This window comes from Ammospiza nelsoni, chromosome 13, assembly GCF_027579445.1.
Source record: "Ammospiza nelsoni isolate bAmmNel1 chromosome 13, bAmmNel1.pri, whole genome shotgun sequence".
Lineage (NCBI taxonomy): Eukaryota > Metazoa > Chordata > Aves > Passeriformes > Passerellidae > Ammospiza > Ammospiza nelsoni.
In genome coordinates, this window is record NC_080645.1 from 4,898,759 (window position 1) to 4,921,524 (window position 22,766).

Consider the following 22,766-nt stretch of genomic DNA (forward strand, 5'->3'; position numbering starts at 1 on the left):
TTCTTTCTTTCCTCCCTCCCTCCTTCCCTTTTACTTCTTTATTTTCCCCTTCTCTCCCTCTTTGTAAATTTCTTGGTTGCTCTCATTATGGAATATGAGCTCTTTGTTTTATCGTATCCTAAATGCAGGCTCTTGAGGAGGAATTAATTTAGTAGTTGCTCTAATTGCACTTTTGTCAATTAATGAGAAACTAGATAGGAGTCTCATTTTAAACTTTCAGTTGCAGTAAAGATTAAAAGACCACCAACACTGTTCTACTAGAGGAGGAATAAACAGGCTAAAAGTGAAAAAAATGTAAGCAGGAATTATCACCTCTTAACTGTTACTTTTCCCTTTGATTAGGAAAAATCTCCTTTTGCAATTGTATCAGACCATTTGCACGTGGATGCTCCATTAAAAATAGAAGGTGTTTATTTTTCACACTTAGCTTTAAGGCTTATCTGATTAATTATTACACAACTGACATTATAATGTGAGTTTAAAAGGCTCAGATCATGTTCTAATTTGTATCTTGTTTTGAACCAACCCAACAAGTGTTTTACAGAAGGAAGGAGTTACTGTTGGAATCACAGCCATTGTTCCTGCAGGGTGACCATAACATTGATTATTATGTGAATTCTGTCTCTGCATTTTCCTGAACCTGTCTGGGGTGCTCAAATAAGTTTATATTTTATATTTTACATACCCTTTTATCTCCTCCTTATTCATTTTGAGGAGGTGACTGTTTAAGAACTGCTTGTATTTCTCTGTCACAGCAAGTACAGCAGTGACACACTGAAGGAAACAGGAGATTTTTTTACTACAGCTTCCAACATAGGCCTTTAGAGAATAAGGCAGACAAAACTATTTTTTTGCGGGGGGTTTGTACCACTTAGGTTATTTCCCCATCAACTCCTGATTTTGTAATTTTTATGGGTGATCTTGTTGTAAAATATGTCACTTTGTTGGTCTTCATTTAATTCTGTCTAATTAGGACGTACTTTATTTGGCAAGCAGCCAGTAATTAGTAACATATTTATGTAATTATTAGCATGTAATATTTATATAATAAATCTGCCTAGAAGGCAATGCATTCAGAGGGCAGGGAAGAGGTAGAATACATGATTTGACTGAACGGAAAGATCTTACACACTGAGCCAAACACAGCAAAGAAATGAAATGCATCAGTTGACCTGTCTAGTCTGGGGAGAGAGTTTGCATATCCTAAAATGATAGGATGTGCACACTTGGTAATCAGCACTGATTAGAGAGGGAGTGAAGATGGGCCCCTGTTTGAAGTGAGATAATAAGGCAGCTTGTTAGGGAGAGATAAATAGAACTTGAAGAAAAGGACCAGATGTCTGCTTGATGGCACTGAAGAGGAGGAGCTCGTGGGGTCCTCCAAAGGTAACTGATGGATGTGGGAATCAGGGAAGCAGTGGGAGCTCTGTGCCCGTGTTCAGAGAGCAAAGGCTGAGCCCCCAGCCTGGCCTGACTAACCCTGGGCTCAGACTGGCAAACTGCACTCTGGCTGGAGGCTAAGACTGTGTTCATGCCTAAACAGTAATTGTAACTCTGTAGGATCGGGGTTTTATGTAATCTGACTCTAAGAGCTAAATCAGGAATGAAGTCCTTGTGGTGGAGTTTTGAGTAGAGTTTGGGTTGAAGTCCCAAACTTTAAAAGGAGCAGCAACAGTAATCTCTGAATGCTGATGAAAGCTTTCTGCTCTCTTCTAAGAATATTGGGCTGTTTGAAAATGAACACTGAACTTTTTCTTCTCTTTAATGACATAACAATTTCACATCGCTTTCATAAACACAGGTAAAACTTTTCGGCTTTCTTTCTTTATGAAACTCTCATTCAGTCTAACCTAAAACTGAAGCTAAAATAGAGCTTGTTGGAAATAATACAAAATAAAACTAATTCATGTAGGCTTTTCCAACTTGTTGCTCCCTAACCTTGCTTAGCTGGGTCCTGTCACTTTCCATAACCTTTTCATCCATTACCTGTGACCCTCCTGTAAATTATGCAGTGCTCCCCCAACAAAGATTAAGACCTTGCGATCTCAGAGCACTCTACAGGAGTGATGGATTTTTGATTGAGGAATTGTTCTGGAGTTTGGAACATTTCTGTTTAGCTTGGCTATGGCTTTCCTCTATGAATTTGGATAAAGCATTTAATCACTGTGTTGCTGTTGTGCTGTGCAAACGCTGCAGAGCTGTGAGAAGAGGGGCTGGTAAAGGCTGAGTTTCAGAGTGCTCTAAGGGAGGGGTATTTTGGATTCTTCTGGAAATCCCAGACAGGAAACATGAGGAATTGTGAGGGGAGGAGATGGTGGAGCCCAGTCTGATGGCAGGTGGCAGCTTTGATATGAGCTGCAACACTGAACACAGAGGGAGGTAGTTTACCTCAGTTCTACCCTGACATCTCCTTCTGTATCATTTAATCTAATCCACATTGTTATCGCTTCTTTGTACTAATGTTTTCTATTTTTAAATGAGAAAAAAAATTATAAGAAATCAGCTTTTACTTGTCTTGTGCCTTTTTTGTACTAACAGGCAAAATCAAAAGATATAGTTGCTAAAAACTTTATAGAGTTCTAATACAGTCTGTCTAGCAGAACCACTTGCTTCAAAAATTCATATGTAGACCATAGCTTTTTCTAAACTAAAAATGTTTTTCATAATTTTTTTTCCTTGTAAGGAAACATAACTTTCTCAAAGTATCTATTGGTTTTTTTCTGCTCACCTTTATATGTTTTTTCATATGTTATTTAAACTTTATATGATTTTTCTTCATGATCACAGAGGTCTTTTTGGCATAATGAGATGTATTTTCCTCTGCCAGTAGAATCCCTATCTCTTCTAATATTTTAATGTGATCATGCTTTGTATTTCTACTGCAGTTTCTTCCTAAACACTTCACTTGTACTTTATCAGACTCTTCATGACAAATTAGAAGACAACAAGGAACCATTTGCAAGGTGTTCTCTTGGCTTGCAGATTCTTTATATATTTATACCTCACAAGTTCTCTTCATGGGATGAAGAGAAACACTGAATAATATGTCTTTTCTTTTATCACAGTTATATTTCTATTGTGAATACAATTGTTTTGCTACTTTTAGAACTCCCATCCTTGGAGATATTCAGAAGGCAGCTGGACAAGGTCCTGGGGTTTGGGTAGCTGTGGTGAGCAGGGTTGGACCAGATGATCTCTGGAGGTTCTTTCCCACCTCACTCAACCTTTGATTTCATGAGAACTCTAAACTTCTGAGCTGGTGCTGTAGTTTCATATATTCATAATATATGAACATATATATTCATAATATTCACCCATAGTAGCAGTGACTTTGTAACATCTCTGTGGTGAGGCAGAATTCAAGTGCTGACATCTTTCCCTGGCTGCTTCTTGCCAAGTTCTGTATTGTGTCCCACCATGTACAGAGCAAAGGCAGGGTCTTGCAGTATGTCCTGGGCTTGGAATCTAAATTCAATCTGTGTGTGCTCCTGCTGTGATTCTCCATGATCCAGCTGTATATCCCAGTCTGGGACTTGTGGCTATTCCAGGCTTTTTCCATGTAATGTTTGCGTGCTGTCCAGAAACATTCCAAAGATTATCTGGAATGTTTCATTTGAAAATTTTTTCAAACTATTCCACTCTATAAATGGTTTTTTTTCACTCACTGGAATTCCTTCTCTGGATGGCTTTTGCTCTTCCCTGCATTTCAAAAGGCCATGAGTTTTCCCCATGGGAATAACTTCCTCTGTTAGAGGTGTGCCTGTAATAAGGCATGTGTGAATCCTTTGGGTGTGAGGCAGAAGCCTGAATTACTGCCATTAATGGTCTGATGATAACAAATTGTTATTGTTATATGTAATCTGCATATCAGAATGTCTTCCCAAAGTCATTATCATGCTGCCTGTGTGCCCAGGGGCAATGTTACACCATAACATTTCAGTCTTTCGAATTACAAAAAGCTAATATAACTCTTGATGACATTTACAAAAATGTAGAATGGCACTCCTTTCAGGGCTCTCACAGAAATTGTTCTCAGGGAACTTCAAGGGAGTTCTGCTGTATAAGAACTGCAGGATCTGGCACTTTTTACTATCAAAGCCACATTTTTTTTTTCTTCAGTGGCACCAGCTCAAGAAAATGTTAAGTCAGAATTGTTTTTAATTTATTTTCTGACTTAAAATGCCCCAGCCAACGTAAGCGGTATTTAACTTTCAATGCTCTTTGGCAGAGAGTCCACATTCTAAATTTCTTTTCATAGGAAGTTGTTATGTCAGAGTTATAAACCTCTGAAAATTGGCATTTTGTAATGGAAGTGCTGACAAGACCTTTATTACACCAGTACAAAAAGGCAGCATTCCAATAAATGCTGGTTGCTGTTTTTATAGTCTGCTGGTTGCTTTCTGCTGCTGTATTTCAAAGTGGACATTATGTAAAAAGTAAGTGGCATAATAGAAATACAGTTGTAGGGCTAGAATTTGGCTTTTACTGTTGCAACAAAACTTCAATATGGTTGATAGGTCTGATTACAGATTTAGTTTTTAAGGGCTGGTGTATGATTTACTGGTAAATTGCTTTAAATCCCTACCAAGCCTCTATGTACATTCAGCACAGAATTGGAATGGAAAAGGTGATAATCATGGCATGGGGAATGGATGTTAAATTACTTAAATGGCAAGAACACATCACATCTAATACCCAAAAGGTTGCTACTTAAGTTTTATGGTTTTTACTGTGATATTGAGAGTTTACATTGTATAAAGAAAGATACACTTTAAACATCCATGATTGTCTTCGTAGTCCCCAGGTCTGTGAACTTTTGCAGACCTGGAAGTCACTGATGTAAGAAATGGAGGATGTGTGTGAAGTGAGGAAGGTGAAGAGCATGGCTGGGAATTCTTGGAACTTTTCCATCCCTTACCAAAATCACTCTGAATTTCACTGAACCTGGTGGAGGTTTAGCTCTACACAGAAGAGAACAGCAGTCAGGGTAATGTTTAAAGCTGTACCTGTCACTGTGGCCTGAGGGGCTCAGATCCCTGTCTGCCACCAACTTCTCCCACACTGCATTTGTTAAGTAGGTATTCATAGAAAGATTGAGAATCCATTAACCCTCCAAAGAAAAGCAGATGGCACAGCCTTGGAATATCTTGGCTTTTTTATTTTCCCTTGCAGCATTTTTGTTGGAATCTGGTAATAGAGTACTGGAAAGTTCTTGGTTCAAATGCAAAATATAGGCATTATTATATCAAAGTGCTGTAAAACACTGTATCACTATCTGAAACTTTTTGGTTAAAATAACAACAGAATAAAATTAACTAGAATATGCAGATTTCAAAAATGATCCATCAGTCTATGCAAATTGCTGTGTTAATAATGTATTTTTAATGCTGAACACATTGACAGCCATTTCATCTCTTTTTCTAAACCAGAGCTTGGCAACCTGCATTAATTCTTACACTTTACAGATGTACCATTCAATGCACGTGCCACACAGTGATGTGATCGGAATGGAGCAAACATGTCACAGCAGTGGCATTATTGGTAAACAGCTTTGTGGCTGCCTGCTGGCATGCAGGAGAGAAACAGGAGGGGCAAAAGCCAGGGCTGGTTCAGCTCATCTCTCACCCTCACTGGCCTGGGTTTGCTTCCCATTACGGGAGTGCCAAGCCCGAGTGGCAGCAGGGTGTTAGAAAAATTAATCCACAAACACCAGAGGTTTATGTCCAAAAAGGAGACAGAGGAGCCCTTTTTCTTTGTTTGAATAAAGGGAGAGGCCATGGGGCATTCCCCTCGGATCTCTCCAATTTTTGGAGAACACAGCCTCCTTTATATCCCAATTTCCAGCCACATTTCCCTTCTGTCTTTCCCCCTTGGCTGAGGTTCTTGAGAGGTTCAGACTTCCCAATAGGCCTGATACCAAAGATCCCCTTCTAAGGTATAACCCTCCCTTTTAATTTGTAATTCTTATAGAATTTAGGGTTTTTCTTCCCCATTGTTTATTTCGTCTCTCAATATCTAATTTCATCTATCAGCAAACCTTAAGTTTATTTGTAAAAGCAAATATCTTTTTCCATTCATCAATCAGTGGAATCCTTCCCATTGTTTCTTTTATCTCCCAGTGCTGGTTTTACCTACCAGCAGACACACAGGTAGTTTGTAAAGACAAATCTGCCATTCCTCTCAAGGGGTTTGGAAGAGATGAACAGACAAACCAGAGTGAGTGAGGTTCAGTCAGATGTGCTGGGTGCAGTTCAGACAAGGTGGAACTTAAACAGACCCAGAACCCAAAATTTCCTGCTTTGACTCTCTCTCTCTGTGTCTGTAAATTGAAAAGAGAGAGAGAGGTACCATGTCCTAATTATTTCTCTACTCCATTAACAAAAAAACTGGTATTATTTCAGACTCAATGTGTTCTACATCATTATTTCTTCAGCAGGGATTTTCTGTCCTTTCTTCAATGAGTTAAAAAACCAAGGTACAAAATACAGGAGTTGCTGCTAGACTGCAAGGGACCATATAGTTATGTTTGATTATAGCTCTGCTGGCCTAAAGGTCAAAGGAAAGTTTTAGAATACTTAAGAGACAATTATCTAAAGTTCAGACTTTTCCAAAGGAATAGAACTAGAAATTATACCGACTATTATCTAAAGTTCACATTTTCAAAGGAAAAAGGTAGGAGGAAATGCTTATTCATCATCACTTTACTGTTAATTTGTCTGGCTTTTTTTTCCCCTTCTGTCAAGAATTTATTTACTACAAGTTCTGTATTACACAGTAGCACTAACATAATTATTCCCCTTTCCAAGAAATTTTAACATATGAGAATGATGTATACATGATTAAATATTACTTTGCTCATGATTCAAAATTCCCAGCAGTACTTTTTATTTCTGCAAAGGACTATAAGGAAATGTGTTTAGGTTTTTTTATTCATTAGTTGATTCAGCTGCTCAGTTCTGGCATAAACTGTTATTATTTAAGCCAACTGGTAAAGAGGAGAAAATAATCAAAGATACAAAATATATGACATTTTCCAATTATTCTTCTACCAATACATTTTCTCACACTAAATACTTTTTCTTTCCCTGTGTTCTTATTGGTGTTTTAAGAAATTGCAGAAAGTTCAGGTCTATAAAAAACCCAAAATCATTCAAGTGTTCGTAAATTTGTCATAGGAATGCTTTGTGAATTGCCATTAAATATGCCAGTATGGAATGCAACTTGCTATGGGGCAGGAAAGAGAATTTGATCAATCAGCCGAATTTTTATGACAAAAAGTTTCTTTGTCTGAACCTGCTGTCTGCTATCAAATTTGATAGCAATCATCAATCTGCTTTTTTGAAGACATCATGAATTTTTTACATTTGTGAAAAGCAGGTCAGTTTGGAATACCTGTGGAGGCTTTAGTGCCCATATGGTTTGGCCATCATAAATCAACAAAAATATACTGTAAAAAATGGCCTTCTTTAATTTCACATGATTTTGTAAACCTTCTATTTGAATAGGACATTTATGTCTTTAGCACAAAGATTTGACAAAGGGTCCTTTTTCTTGTAATCTACAGCTCAAGAGGATTTTGTTTGAGATAATCATCGAGGAAGGCCTGGTACAGCTGTAAAAATACACGACACAGTTGTATATATAGATATATTAATATACATACATATGTGTATGTCATCATAAAAATGGATTTTTTATACATACAGCCATGTTGAAAACACGAAGTTTAATCATGAAACAAAATTGTTATAGCAGTTTTAATGTAAAAATAGGGGTTTTTTTCAGCTACTAACTATTGCCAAATTTATAACATACAAACTTATAATTGCACCCTTTTAATCAAATATTCCTTTAAAATGTGTTTCAGCCTAAGGCAGAAAAAAAATCTGCCTTACATGGGTTTCTCATAAAGCATATTAATTTCATTCTTTTGGAAGCAGGAAATTGATGCTTCCAACTTATACTAAAGTGGAGCCTGAAACAAACTGAAATAAATCAGTTTTTCAGCTCAGGGCCCATTTGTGAGCAGCAGCTTTTTAAAAGGTGAGCATGGATGAGGGTGTGCTTGGAGTTGCCACTTCTGTTCTTGTGGTGGATCAGAAAGGGCATCAGGACTATTCTTTCCCAGGGATTTTGTAATTGCAAAAGGAAAAAGAAAGAAATTTCAAAACAAGAGAATTAGCACATGTGGGACTGTGGGCAGTGACTTGTCTGGGCTGCAGTCGCTGGGTTTTTCCTGCAGTGCAATCCTACCAATTTAAAAAGGTGCTATTTGTAAGTCTTTTCTTAGAAACAAAGTATGACTGAGAAAATATTAAAAAATAATAATGATTAGTAATGACTTATACAGTGACTATTTGAGACACCTCTGTATCTCTTGACAGTTTTATTCTCAGGCTCTAAAAAGGGGATTGGAATCTTCCTGTCATCCACCATTTCTCTGTGATTAGGTTTGAATTCTGAAGAAAAATAAAAGTACCAAAGTTTGAAATGATCTTTTAAAAATCTGTGTTTGACATTGTAAGGTGTCCACTAGTAAATATTAACTATTACAAGAGACACATGCATATTGATTATGGTTATTAATGGTTATGCAAAGCTGAAATGGCATCAGCATTCTCTTGAATGTTCTATTCTAGTGCCTTTGCAGCTGGTTGCTGAGTGTTCTAGGACTCACCTTCCTTCAGATGCCATGTGCTCTGGTTTTCTCCCTGTATTTTGCTAGTTTCTACTGAAACCTTGATGATAATAATTCAATTGCTCAGTTATTTTGTTTGGGGTTTTTATTTAAGAATAGATGCTACTTCTGAAGAGAGATTGGAGATGAATGAGCTGTCCCTGTCTTTTCCTTATCAGAAAAAGCAGGGAGTGTCACAGTAAGGATATTCCTGCTGCTCTTCTACTTGTGTCAAAGAACCCTATTTTACAGAGAATCTGAGATTTTAAAATGTACACAGAATGATAGCTCTAATAAACAGGAAGAAATGTATATTTGTCATTCTGCTGTTTCCAGCTGTAGAGTTTCCAATTAAAATTCCTTCTTCACATAAGTAATATATCCAGCATAGATAACAACTTCTACCACAAAGTCCTTAATACCATTAATTATTTGATCTTTCTGAGGACATTATAAAAGGGGTAAAAAAAGAAAGGCAGAATTCTGTAGGTGTAAGGTGGCACAGCAGGGAACTCCACTGATCTGAGCATATTAGAGACTGCAAGGGAATTAAAGAATTGCAATAATGTGTGCAGAGAAAATGACAAGTGCAAACTCACTGCTTCTGATTTTTACTTTTGTTCTGTTATTTTATTGTCTGGCTTAAAATTGCAAGATACATTCTTGCACAAAGTGGGAGATGAAGGGATTGACTCCTGCCTGCTAATTTCACATCCTGATTGCTGTTGATGCTGTTAAAGTCACTCATGTCCAGAAAATCCAGAAGTAGCTTTGTATTAAAATGATTGCATTTACATTTTCTCAAAATCGTTCATCCATGAGCCTCAAAAGAGATCTGGGAGATTTGAGAACAGCTGGGGAATGTGCAGAAAGCACTTGGCCCTGGGGTAATTGCTGTGGTTATGCAAACTACCTTTGTCTGAAAACCATACTGGACATCTTTTAAAGACCTTCTGCATTGTCATCCTTTGTTCCAGCTGTGAGGGAGATATTCCCAAAACAGTCTCTTGCATGGTTATTTCAAGAATCTGCTTGTAAATTTTAGAGACTGAGAGTCAGCCAGGGAGCTGAGCCACCAGGTTTTATTATATGTAAAAAAGGCAAAAGTGAGCTCCTGCTCTGAGCTGTAGGTGTGCATGTGCAGAGCTGTGCTCCCCTGACCTGACACTGATGCTGTGAGAGTTATTAAGATTTTGCACCATTCCTGAAGGCTGCAGGACAGGATGCAGCTCCTGGTCCATCCTGGGTGGTGGGTACATCACCAGGGAGAGGGTATTTCATAGGGCTCAGGCATTTCCATGGAATTCTCCAGCCCCTTCCCCACAGAGGGCACAGAATTCCTGGAGACTCGTTCTGATGGAGAATGTCAGAGCTTCTCCTGGATGTGGCTCCCTGGCTGGAGAAACACCCTCAGTGGCTCTGTGCCTGTGGCAGACCCCTCAGAGCTCTGTGAGCAGAGAGCTTTGGGGCTTTTCTGCACATGCTTTTCCTTGTTTTGCTGAAAGTACCATGAATAAATAAACAACCTGAGCAGTGCTGTAGGGAAGGATCAGTGGGTTAATTGGGAAGATAAGGGAAGATGTGATTGTCCCCTCTCCTGCTGAGCACCTGCTGCCAAGTTCATTCATCCAGGTTGTTCCTGGAGGAGGCTCCTTCTGGAATGTCCAGAAAGGAGAAAGCAAATCAGATAAATTGAGTTTATTGCTGATCAGCTGCCAGGATTTATCTTCAAGTTCTAGGAAGCAAGTAAAATGTCAACGCAGGGAGTCATTGTTCTTGCACATCACCAGCAACACCAAGGTATATTTATTTTAAGACATAGCTATGAAGGGGAAAGAATTTATTGCTAAACAAAATTCCTAAGTCAAATGGAGGACTTGCCACCCATTGGCAAAACAATTTGGTCATTTCATTTTGCTTTTTCTATTTTCTGCTTGTCAGTTTCTTTTCTTTCCAGGCATAACATGTTCGCTTTTAGTCAAACATGGTTTCTAACAAAAATCAAGCAAACAAACAAAACATAAACCCCAACCAACAACAAAAAACCAACCAAACAAGCCATCTGTTAGAAAAGAAAGTTATTCTCTTCTCCTTGTTTGACATCTCTTCTGAATAGTTCTGACCAGCGATTGCAACTTATTTTTCACTTAACTAACAGTTAATATCCCAAATACCTTGCATCTCTTTTGCTTTCTCTCATTACTTCCAAACTGGAATTGATAACCATGGTGGTTATCACTTGCAACCAGCAATCAATAAACCAGGTGGTTTCTTACACTCAGCAAAGCTTCACTGATGAGCACTTTATTTTCTCCATCTCTCCTTCCTCTCACTTTTTCTGTCCCCTTCTCTTTGGAGTACATCCTTCCTTTTTTCACTCAGTTATGCTGTGGTTTTTGCTTATTAGAATTTTCTGCAGCAGACAGGATGGCAGTGAGTGTCTCAGGAGGATGGAAGGGATCTGAAGCTGTTCCCAAGTGCAGCTTCTCTTTTTTAGTTCCTTCCTAAAGCAGGTGCCTTCCCTCTTTTGCATATCTGTAAAGTGCAGGGCTGTGGGCTCAGCAATCAATCCTGTGCTCCAGCTTGGGCAGAGAAGGATGCAGCAGGTTCACGGGAAGGAACAGCCTGTATCAGTACAGATTTTAGAGCACTGTGCTATAGAACTGTAAAAGTCTCTGGAGTTCCAAATAAGTGACTACAGATGTGACACCTCTGAGTGGAATTTGTCTCCAAGAAAGAGCTGGAAATTGAGCACCACATAGTTATTTTCTCTTTTGAAAGGTTAAAGCAAAAGGATTAAGGATGCAGCTTATGCTGGGATATTTTTAATTTTGCAGGAGAATGACAGCAGACAGGTGATTTTCCAGTATTTGAAAACAGGGAGGGGTGCTGAGGGGGAAAAGAAAGCTATCAGATTGAAAAGAACTTTTGCACATTCTGTACTTAGTCTTACTTTGGTAAAGCTTCACACACCCATATTCAGGGAAACTGAGCTACAGGATTCTTTTCCCAACTTAACTTTTCCCTGCAGAGAACAAGGAAATGGTTTAACTTGGACACATGTGTTAACACCTGGCACATCCAACCAAGGAGGAGTGCAAGGTTTGTTCACTTCCAAATGTATATTAATTATCGGCTTCAAACACACGTGACTTTCCACTGCAGCACACTGGCACACGTGGCACAGGACATCATCAGGGACTTTGGTCCTATTTGAGTTGTCAGAATTCTTAAGAGCTTATACCTGAAATTTGTCTTCAGTAAACACATATGCTTCCTTTCATTTTAAAAAGGGCACAAGGAAGAACTAGACTATTTATTTAGCTCCAGGGTGCCATCAGTTTTGATGTGACTGTTTCCAACTGGAATAGATAAAATATCAGGTTTCCTGTGGGAAAAAAAAATATTAGGAATCCTTTTTGTTCTGCAAAGTGACCATATTTATTCTGTTTTATGAAGGAGTTAATTTTTAGATTGACCTTCATGTGTTGCATAATCTAAATTTATGAAAAATGCTGAAATGTTTACATCATCTGCAATATAAATTATAGGAAGAACCTCTCTAGGCCAAGTAAACATGATTGGTAGGTGATTCTGCTGTGGAAGGAATAGAAAATTATAGAATCACAGAATGTTTGTGTGGGAAGGGACCTGAACTTCAGGAGAAGCCTATTGTCATATGAGCACTCCCAGTGTTTTCTTTCCTTCCATGGAATAACATTTAGCATTGCACGTGGCCATTTTAGAGCATAAAATATCAGGAGGCTTTCTTTTGTTCATGATGCATCAGGAAAATGAACCTCAACTCCTTCTTCCAAACAAGAAGTGCAGCTCTATTTTGAAATTGTCATTGGATTCCACAGCAACATTCACACACACACACATATTACTTTTTGTTTCTCTGAATCACTTTTTTTAAACAAAACACAAACAGCAAACTAGTGCAAGTCAACATGCACTCTGTTTGTATAATTCCTAATATTGAACTATTATTTTATTCCACAGAATAAAACAGTTAAAAGTTATAGATTATTTAAGTATATAAAGAAATCAGAATTTTCTGTATATTTGACATGCCACTAATCATGGTTTATAACTGAGCACTATGACACATACAAGATTATTGACATCTGATATGTGTGTTTATAACTGTCTAGAATCTGTAATTTTTATAACTATCCAAATTAAAATCAGTATTATTACCTTTAGAAAAATCAACTTGTATTCGTCTGGTGAACTGAGAACTGAGTGACTCTGAGAGATTTCACTGGGTAACTCTATGGCTGTGTAGGATGCCGTGCAGTCAGATGCCTCTTTATATTTCCAAAATTAACTTTCTGCATATGTGTGCAGAGGTAAGATGTCCTAGACTCATTTCCTGTCTGCATCCATGGGAGATACAGCCTGGTTTGCTCTCTTGTCTTCATTGAGGTCAAATAAATGTTTAGAGCTCTTAAAATTAGACCCACAACTTTTAATGCATTTAGCTTTTCTTTTGTCTTTATATAAAAAGGAAAAATCTTTTATGGCAGTGGAAAATGTATAGTTTGTGGCTGTAAGGCAAGGAAGATTTGTGTTAATTGGTGAATATGCTTTTAGTCTGGGTTTCTTTAACATCTCATTTCTCTCTTGTTTTACTGGCTGGATTTTTATGACTGTGTGACTTGAAAAAAAAGTGGTGAATCGATGGGAAGATCTCTGTAGTGCTGTATGCAGAGGAGAAATAAGGGATCATGATCTTCTTATCACACAAGAAAATGCATATATTGCACTTCTTGAGGCAGCTGGACAGAAAGAAGAGGCATTTCTGTGTCACGTGCCACAGAACGTTTGTGCTGAGGTTCCTGAGGGCACTGAGGAAGAGCTTGTGTGTTGAGATGCTGCCATTTTCACAGATTTCACAGAATGACTAAGATGGAAGACACCTTAAAGATCATCGAGTCCAACTCAGCCCCAACACCTCAACTATAACGTGGCATCCAGTGCCACATCCAGCCTTTTTTAACACATCCAGGGATGGTGACTCCACCACCTCCCTGGGCAGCCATTCCAGAACTTTATCACTCCTTCTGTGAAAAACTTTTTCCTAATTTCCAACTTAAATTTCCCTTGATGCATCTTGAGATTTTTTCCTTGCAGATAACACCCTAAGCATCCTGGCCAAGCACAGCGGCTTCAGCCGGCAGAAGCAGGAGGTATACCTGCTGCCCATCATCATCAGTGACAGCGGCACGCCGCCCATGAGCAGCACGGGCACACTAACCATCCGTGTGTGCGGCTGCAGCAGCGACGGCACCGTGCAGTCCTGCAATGCCGAGGCCTATGTTCTACCCATTGGGCTCAGCATGGGCGCCCTCATCGCCATCCTGGCCTGCATCATCCTGCTGCTCGGTGGGTGCTCACGGCATGGTCTGCAGTAAGGCCTGGCCCGTGGTACGGCCTGGCCTGTGGTATGGCATGGCCTGTGGTACGGCCTGGCCTGTGGTACGGCATGGCCTGTGGTATGGCATGGCCTGTGGTACGGCCTGGCCTGTGGTACGGCCTGGCCTGTGGTACAGCATGGCCTGTGGTATGACATGGCCTGTGGTATGACATGGCCTGTGGTACGGCCTGGCCTGTGGTACGGCCTGGCTTGTGGTATGGCCTGCGGTATGGCCTGGCCTGTGGTATGGCCTGGCCTGTGGTATGGCCTGCGGTATGGCCTGGCCCACGGTACGGCCTGGCCTGTGGTATGGCCTGGCTTGTGGTATGGCCTGGCCTGTGGTATGGCCTGCGGTATGGCCTGCGGTATGGCATGGCCCATGGCACAGCCTGGCTCATGGCATGGGCCGCAGTATGGCCCATGGCATGGCCCGGTACGCCCATGGTACGGCCTGTGGTACGGCCTAGCCAACAGCATGGCCTGGCCTGTGGCACAGCCTGTGGTATGGCCCAGCCCGTGATATAGCCCAGCCCTTGTCATGGCCTGGCCCGCAGTACGGCCTGGCCTGTGGCATGGCCTGTGGTACAACACAGCCCACTGCATGGCCTGCAGTATGGCCCAGCCATGGCACGGCCCGCGGCATGGCCTGGCCTGACACATGGTCTGCAGTATGGCCCAGCCATGGCATGGCCTGGCCTGCAGTACAACCTGGCCCATGGCACAGCCTGCAGTATAGCCCAGCCAATGGCACAGCCTGGCCCTCAGCATAGCCTGGCTCATGGCACAGCCTGCAGTGCAGCCCACAGCACAGCCTGGCCTGCGGTACAGCCTGCTGTACGGCCCAGCCCATGGCATGGCCTGGCCTGTGGTATGACCTCGCCCATGGCACAGCCTGTGGTACAACCCAACCCATGGCATGACTTGGCCCATGGCATGGCCTGCAGTACAGCCCAGCCAATGGCACAGCCTGGCCTGCGGCACAGCCCGTGGCATGGCCTGGCCCACAGCATAGCCTGGCTCGTGGCACAGCCTGCAGTATGGCCCATGGCATGGCCTGGCCTGTGGTATGGCCCACGTCACAAATCCCCCAGTGTCTGCTGGCTCTGAGGAGATGTGAGGTTCAGAGAGGAGGAGGGACAGTCCAGTCCAACACTTCGTGCAGCAGCACTGACAGTGCTGGCAGTTATTGTATTTGAAGGGAATGCCCCGATGAAGGCAGGAATGATGAATGTGATTCCATGTTCTCAGAAGGCTAATTTATTACTTTATAATACTATATTATACTAAAGAATACTATAGTATGCTAAAGAATACAGAAAGGATACTTACGGAATGCTAAAAAGATAATAATGAAAACTCGTGACTCTTTCCAGAGTCTTGACACAGATTGGCCCTGATTGGCCAAGGAGTCAAAACAACTCCCAGCAGAATGCAATGGAACAATCACCTGTGGGTAAACAATCTCCAAACGCATTCCACATGAGCACAACACAGGAGAAGCAAATGAGATCAGAATTGTTTTCCTTTTCTCTGAGGCTTGTCAGCTTCCCAGGAGAAGAATCCTGGGTGAAGGGATTTTTTTCACAGAATGTGGATGCCACAGGCAGTAGGACTGAATCCCTCATGTCCTAATGACTGGACAGAAGCAGAGAGAGCAAAGTCCTGTTCTGAAGTAGTCACACACACGAGTTACAGAATAAACAGGTGTGGAATGGGAAGCTGGAAATCACATGGGGGTGTTGAGCAGTAAGGTGAACACAGGGTGGGCTGCACCTGTTGGAAAATGGCTCTGTGGTATATTCTAAGACTTGTGTGAAACATGGAATCAGAGAATGTCCTGAACTGTAGGGGACCCACAGGGATCATTGACCCAGCTCCTGTCCCTGCAGACCCCCCAGGAATCCCCCCTGTCCATCCCTGGTGTCCAAACCCACCTGGAGCTCTGGCAGCCTCAGGGCTGTGCCCATTCCCTGGCAGCACCAGCACCTCTGGGGGAAGCAGAACCTTTCCCTGATCTCAGCCTGAGCCTGCTCCTGGCCCAGAGCAGAGCTCAGAGCTGTCCCTACAGCCCCAGGGAGCTCTGCCTTCAGCCCCTCTGCTGCAGCTGACCCAGCTCAGTGCCCTCAGCCACTCCTCAGTTGGCCCCTGCAGGCCCTTCCCCAGCCCAGGCTCTCTGCTTTGGATGCCTTCTTACAGCTTTATCTCTTTCCATTATATATATATTTATATTTGTATATTTCTATTAGGAGTTTATCATGGATTGTAATGGCACAAGAGACACTAAAGCTTTACAAGATAAGCATTGTGGTATATTTTAATAAAACATTTGTGTACAACATCAAGCAAGGGAGAGAACAGTGAAAGGAGAGTTCTATTTCTGCACTTTGCAGCTTCACTTTGTGACTGAGATTTACATCAGTAAATCAGTAAATGCTGAAGTTTAAGCATAAAACTACAAAACCAAGCACAACCCATCTAAAGTTTTTTATGCAACACTCCCTGATTCTGAAATTGAGCTGAGCTCTTTCTATCTCACTTATTTTCTCACTCTCTTTTTAGTTATAGAATAGGAGTCTCTTGAAGCCGGTAGGAAAAACACTGATTTCCTTCTCCCATTAGGGCTATGTTTTCAGAAAAACACTCTCTAATATTTGAAAACACCATCCCTTATGTAGATCTTTATAGACTATGTGAATAATGATAGTCCAACTTCACTTCCAAAGGGAAAAGTTGAGGCTCGAAATTAGGAGTATGGGAAATCTTATTGCTTTTATAAAATTGAGCTTCCAATGTAAATATGAGCTGATAATCAAAGACTAGATGAGTAATCAGAGCTTCTGACCCAATTTCCTTCACATGAAGGGAGTTGAAGTCATAGGTCTTTCAGCTTTTCACCCTTATTACTCCCAATCCCAAAAAAGCAACCTCTCACCTTCCCCAGCTGCACTCATCATGTGGTGCTTGGGTTGGAAATGTTTTGCCTAATCAGCTTGTGGTGCTCTCTTTGCAGTCATTGTGGTGCTGTTTGTGACACTAAGAAGACACAAGAATGAGCCTCTGATCATCAAAGATGATGAAGATGTGAGGGAAAATATCATTCGCTACGATGACGAAGGAGGTGGAGAGGAAGACACAGAAGCCTTTGACATTGCAACTTTGCAAAATCCAGATGGAATTAATGGATTTTTGCCTCGTAAGGATATTAAGCCTGATCTTCAATTTATGCCCAGGCAGGGTCTTGCACCTGTTCCTAATGGTGTTGATGTTGATGAATTTATTAATGTAAGGCTTCATGAAGCTGATAATGATCCCACAGCTCCGCCATATGACTCTATCCAGATTTATGGCTATGAAGGAAAGGGGTCAGCAGCTGGTTCCCTTAGCTCCTTGGAGTCCTCCACATCAGACTCAGACCAGAATTTTGACTACCTCAGTGAATGGGGTCCTCGCTTTAAAAGACTCGGAGAACTTTACTCAGTCGGAGAAAGTGACAAAGAAACTTGACAGTGGATTACAAACTTTTTCCCTGTTGACTTAATGATCATGTAATATTCTAGGGCCACTGCTGTTAGTTAAAACTAATGTGGCTTTTTGTTTTAGAGGCAAGTTTAGCGCCAGTCATCTATAAAATCAACTACATTGTAATGTTGAACCAAAAAAAAAAAAGTATATGTTAGGAGGTTAAGTCTTGTGGAGTGTGAAGTAAAGTATGTGGAGTGTCTAGAAGTCTTTGGATATTTGATATTCACTTGGCCACTCTGAAGATGGAGATTTGGATCTTTGATTATCTTCAGTGAATTGAAAAGAACAAAAAAAGAAATTGGTGCTCTCTTAGGAAATGGACTTGCAGGGATTTGCTGTTGAACAGTAGCTCCTGCCCAGTATGTGTAAAGCTAAAGGTTTGTTTCTGCATTGCCAACAAAGATCCCGCCACAGAAATGTTCAAAGCAATATCTTGGTCTTCTTAGCAATGCTGAGTAGAAATAGCATTGCCAATTCCTACTGGCTCCTACTGTGCAGTGACCATCCATTGTACATACAGTAATTGTTGGCCACGCCACCACAGACTGAATATCATCTTTAAATATTGTGTCAAGCCTTAAAATATTCACATGTTCTTAATCCATTCCAGTGATGGGTAATAAATACTACTAATGTGTAGAGCTTCAGAGGCAGGGCTGCAAAACCTTGCTTCACAAAAGGATCTTTTTTTCTAGAAGAAGGATCAACCCTGTGCTTCGTCTTCTGAAAGAAAAAACTGTGAAATGGGATGGACTTACATAAATGAAAGAATTGCTGATTTTATTGCTAAAGATCGAATTTATTTGTTTAATCTTTGAAATAAATATTTTATTGATGTCCATTACTGCTTTTATTTATTAAGACTGATAATCTATAGAGTAAGATTATGAAGAAAACTAAATTATATCAGTTAGAATTTTTTTTTCTATATATAATGAATGTTTCATACATGTACATTTTGAAAAGAAAAATGACAAATTGTTGCAGGTTAAAGCAGTTCCCTGTCCATTTGCAGTAGCTGAATTTTAAGAGAATGCTGGCAGGAATTAAACATTGCCAGAGAAAACTTTTGACAGTTTTATATCTTCATAAATCTAGTACCTGGTGTTTTTAATACAAGCACAAACAGCTGGAAGTAAACTGGTTCATGTGAATATTTAAACTATAGACTTTTAGAAATCCACACATAACACAGTACAGTAAAACAACATGCTTATAGTTCTCCACTGTATTAGAGCAGGAACCAGTGTGTACATAATTTTACTGCTTCTGTTATTAGCATTTTTTTCTATAATATTCATAGTGATGCACCAGGGCTCTTGCACACAGAGAAAGAACACTAGAAGCTGCAAGCATACTCAATTTGTAATGCAAACTTGCCATTTAGAAGTAGCAATTGTATAAGAAAACTACGTATTACATGCAAATCATTTTAATTTTCTACTTTGTTTTGAAGCTATATTATTGTTTGTTTATTTACTCCATGTATTGTATTCAGAGAAACTCCTGTATTGTTTCCTACTTTGTGAAATATATTTTTATAAATACTTTTCTTGTTATTGCTTTTCTTTCAGGTTTACCTGGGCACTGCAGAAATGAATCTGCTGGAATAACTTCATAGTTTTTTGAGGAATGTAGTTTCTTCAAAATCATTTATTTATTAGTTGAATACAGACAAAATAAAAACCAAAAAAAGAAAAAAAGGAGAATATTTGAAACAATTTTTGACAGTGATTGCAGAATTTTGACAGTGATGAGAGCACAGGAGTTATGAGTGTCTGATTCACTGCACCATGCAGAAAAATAACCTGAAATGATTTTTGTTTAAACATTGCTGATTAAAACAACCCACTGACTTAAAGTTCCTCAATAGCACTTATTCTACAAAAAGTTCTTAACGCATCACCCCCACTTTTGTCTGTATTTCAGATGGTAACACTGACTTTGCTTTAGCTGCAGCACAGCTTGGTTTAATGACTGTAGTCTGTGGGTAACTAATACATTAATACCACTTTGACATATATTATAAAGATTTCATTGAAATTAATTATGTACCCAATACATTTAAGTTACACTGCACTAAAACAAAAATACTTTTGAATAAATGAATCTAAAACTTTTGGCAAAACACTGATCTGAACAGTGAGGGGGTAGGAAAGGATGGTAGGAAAGGATGGTAGGAAAGGAGATATCCTGGAGGTTTCAATGAAATCAAATGTATTTCTGTGACTCACTACAAGAAAAACCAAACAGACTCTTACTCATCTTGCTCTGGGTGCCAGGCTGTTCTGAGCTGCCATGGCACATCCAACACCAGCTCAAACAGGAAAGGGGTTGGGAACTGAGCCAGTTTCTGTGTACACCCCAGTGCTGGGAGCCAGGGAAGGTGCTGTGAACGTGGATCATGGCAGTGGCTGGGGCCACCCCAGCGTCCAGGGCAAGGCACTCTGAGAGTGAGAGGCTACACTGGAGAGTTTAGCAGAGCTCTTTTGTAGGAAAACTCACAAATGGAAAACCTTCTGATTGCCTTTCTGATTGAAAGTTCCATCTGAGACCAGGACAGTGCATTCAGTAATAAGATTTCCAGCAAAAAAAATCCCATCACTGGCCCTGTAGGAGAGGCAAAGCATGACAGAAATCTCATCATTGTCAGTCAAAAAGAGATGGGAGTCACTGCTGCTGGGCAGAGTTTGAAATTGGGCATTTCTACAGCTTTTAAACAGGAATAGGTACAATGCAAAGGGGAGAAAAAGAATTAATGAATTTCTGACCTGTCAATGGAGATGCGCTGTTTCTTGTGCCATTGCCTCCCCACTGAAGGGAAATGATTAATTCTGCAAACTAATTCCATGTAATCTGAATATAAAATTTATACCAATACATGTTAGAGGGTTAAATGTCAATCATTCAGTTTTCCAGTACTTCTCCTTTTTTGACAATTAACTCAGCATAGAATTATTATGGATAACAACAGTATTTAGGGGGATTAGATCACACAGTTCTACATTTCACATCTAGGTTTAGACATATTAGCGACACCCCTTTTAAGCATGTAAATCTGTAATTCATCTTTTTCAACAACATTTAATTAGCAACTGACTCATTGCAAATGACAAGGAAAATGCATTAAATTAGAAATATTAATACTGATAAATTTGAGAAGTAAATATTCAAAATCTTTTACAAGTGCCAAGTGCCTTAGAGCTCCATCGATCCTGGCCTGCCTTCGCCTGGCTGTGCCTCACATCGTTTGTCACAGCCACTGAAGTAAATCATGGCCCCCACGAGAGCTGGAATTCTGTGCACATTGTAAGGACACAAAATTCAGCTCAGGCATTTCAACATGAAAGCACTGTGAAGGGAATGTGTGTACATGTTTATTAAATATAACTCGGATGGCTGGAGGTCCTCAGCGTGTCCTGTCCTTTACAGCAGCTGAAAGCAGAGGCTGTTTGTGTGCTCTGACCTTGAAATCAGATCACAGCAAGCTCATTTAAATACATTTTTTACCTGGTATCATTACACCTTTTTGTCTATGATGACTGAAATGACTGTGAAATACAGAGGAGAGAAAATGGCTCAAGACTTTCATTTAAATCAGCAGTTGCTGATCACAGGAGAAACATTTAACACTATGGCAACTCCAAATCCCATCAGCTCTGTGGCAGCACAGCAGTGACAATTCTCAGTCTGGAGAACAGACAGAATGTCTGCAAAATAGTCTGCTTGGAATAACTCTATTTGTACAGCTCTGCTAGAGATGGAGCTGCTGATTTAAATAGAAAGAGAAAAATAAATCAGCTCTACAACATCCATGCAGTTGCATCTACCTACAAATGTGTGTGGCAATTTTTTTAACAGCCTCCATAGTCATGGGATTCTAGAACTGAAAAATGGATTTAGAAAGCTTCTCCAAGGTCTGTCTAGCAGGAGGCATTTTTGGCAGGTAGCCTTTTCCTGTATCTGGTTTCCTTGGGATATAATTTCAGTCTTATGGAGCTGTTTGGCTGTTTCTTCTCCTCTGCCTGCTCCTCTCTTCACCACACCTATCCTGAACTGGAATACTGGGAGTATAATGTTAGAAAGTTCATTAAGACCATGTAACTCTTTTTCAGCTGGTCAGTGTTCAGGGACCAGAAAATGCAGCTCATCCAGGAGAGTGAGATTCACCAAGCTCCCTTCCTCTTGCAGGGAAGACTGAACAGTCTGAGTTATTCATACGAATTTAAATACTCATCCAGTATTTAAATTATGCTGAAAAATCTGAAGCTAATGATGGTGCTTTTTAATTAATAGAAAAATATAAATAATAGAAAAAAATAAATAATAGAAAAAAAAAAATGTTCATTAGTGGCAGACATTCACAAGTGCTTCTGATCAAGAGAAGTGGAAAGTTCATCAAAAGTTCATCAGAACTGCAGTGCCAGGAGCCAGGGAATGGCTGCCAGTGCCAGAGGGCAGGGCTTGGTGGGATACTGGGAATGAGGAATTGTTCCCTGGCAGGGTGGGCAGGCCCTGGCACAGGGTGCCCAGAGCAGCTGGGGCTGCCCCTGGATCCCTGGCAGTGCCCAAGGCCAGGCTGGACACTGGGGCTGGAGCACCTGGGACAGTGGGAGGTGTCCCTGACATGGCAGGGGTGGCACTGGATGAGCTCTAAGCCCCCTTCCACACTGGGCCATTCTGTGATTCTATGTAAAAAGGTTGCTTGGAAAATTATTTTTTAGATTTGGAAAGCTTTTAGCAGCAGCAGGATGTTCTAGTAAATTGAAGCTTCGTAAAAATAAAAATGTAAAAAGTAAAAAGTAAAAAGTGAGAGCATTCACTGTTGCTAGAGTTTGCTTTCAGACCACAGCATGTGTCATTAGCAGAAAATAGAAAGTACTGATGGAGTGAGCAATGAAAGCTTTCTGTGCTCTGTCATTCAGATAAGTTGGACTTGTATTATTTCTACATTTGTATACTATTTGTGCAAGATAATATTCTGGCTTTGCAGAAGGTGGAAACCAATTTAACTTGCTCTATAATTCACAGTGATGGGTTTTGTAATCACGCTGCAAAATGAGTCTAGCTGCTGTATTATACAATACTGATACTGGCTTATGTGCTGCAGAACCAGACCCTCTCCAAGTGATGTCACAGTATTCA

The 22,766-nt window shown here is 40.4% G+C and overlaps 1 protein-coding gene across 1 annotated transcript in view; it reads left to right on the top strand.

Annotated features, from left to right (window-relative positions):
• CDH8 (cadherin 8) overlaps window positions 1-19,112 on the top strand; it is a 148,183-nt gene extending 129,071 nt beyond the window's left edge. Inside the window, exons 12-13 of the mRNA XM_059481460.1 lie at window positions 13,817-14,068; window positions 17,110-19,112. Of these exons, the coding sequence (XP_059337443.1) occupies window positions 13,817-14,068; window positions 17,110-17,603 (746 nt within the window). The 3' untranslated portion in view covers window positions 17,604-19,112. The remainder of the gene's footprint in view (window positions 1-13,816; window positions 14,069-17,109) is intronic.
• Window positions 19,113-22,766: the final 3,654 nt, after the last annotated feature.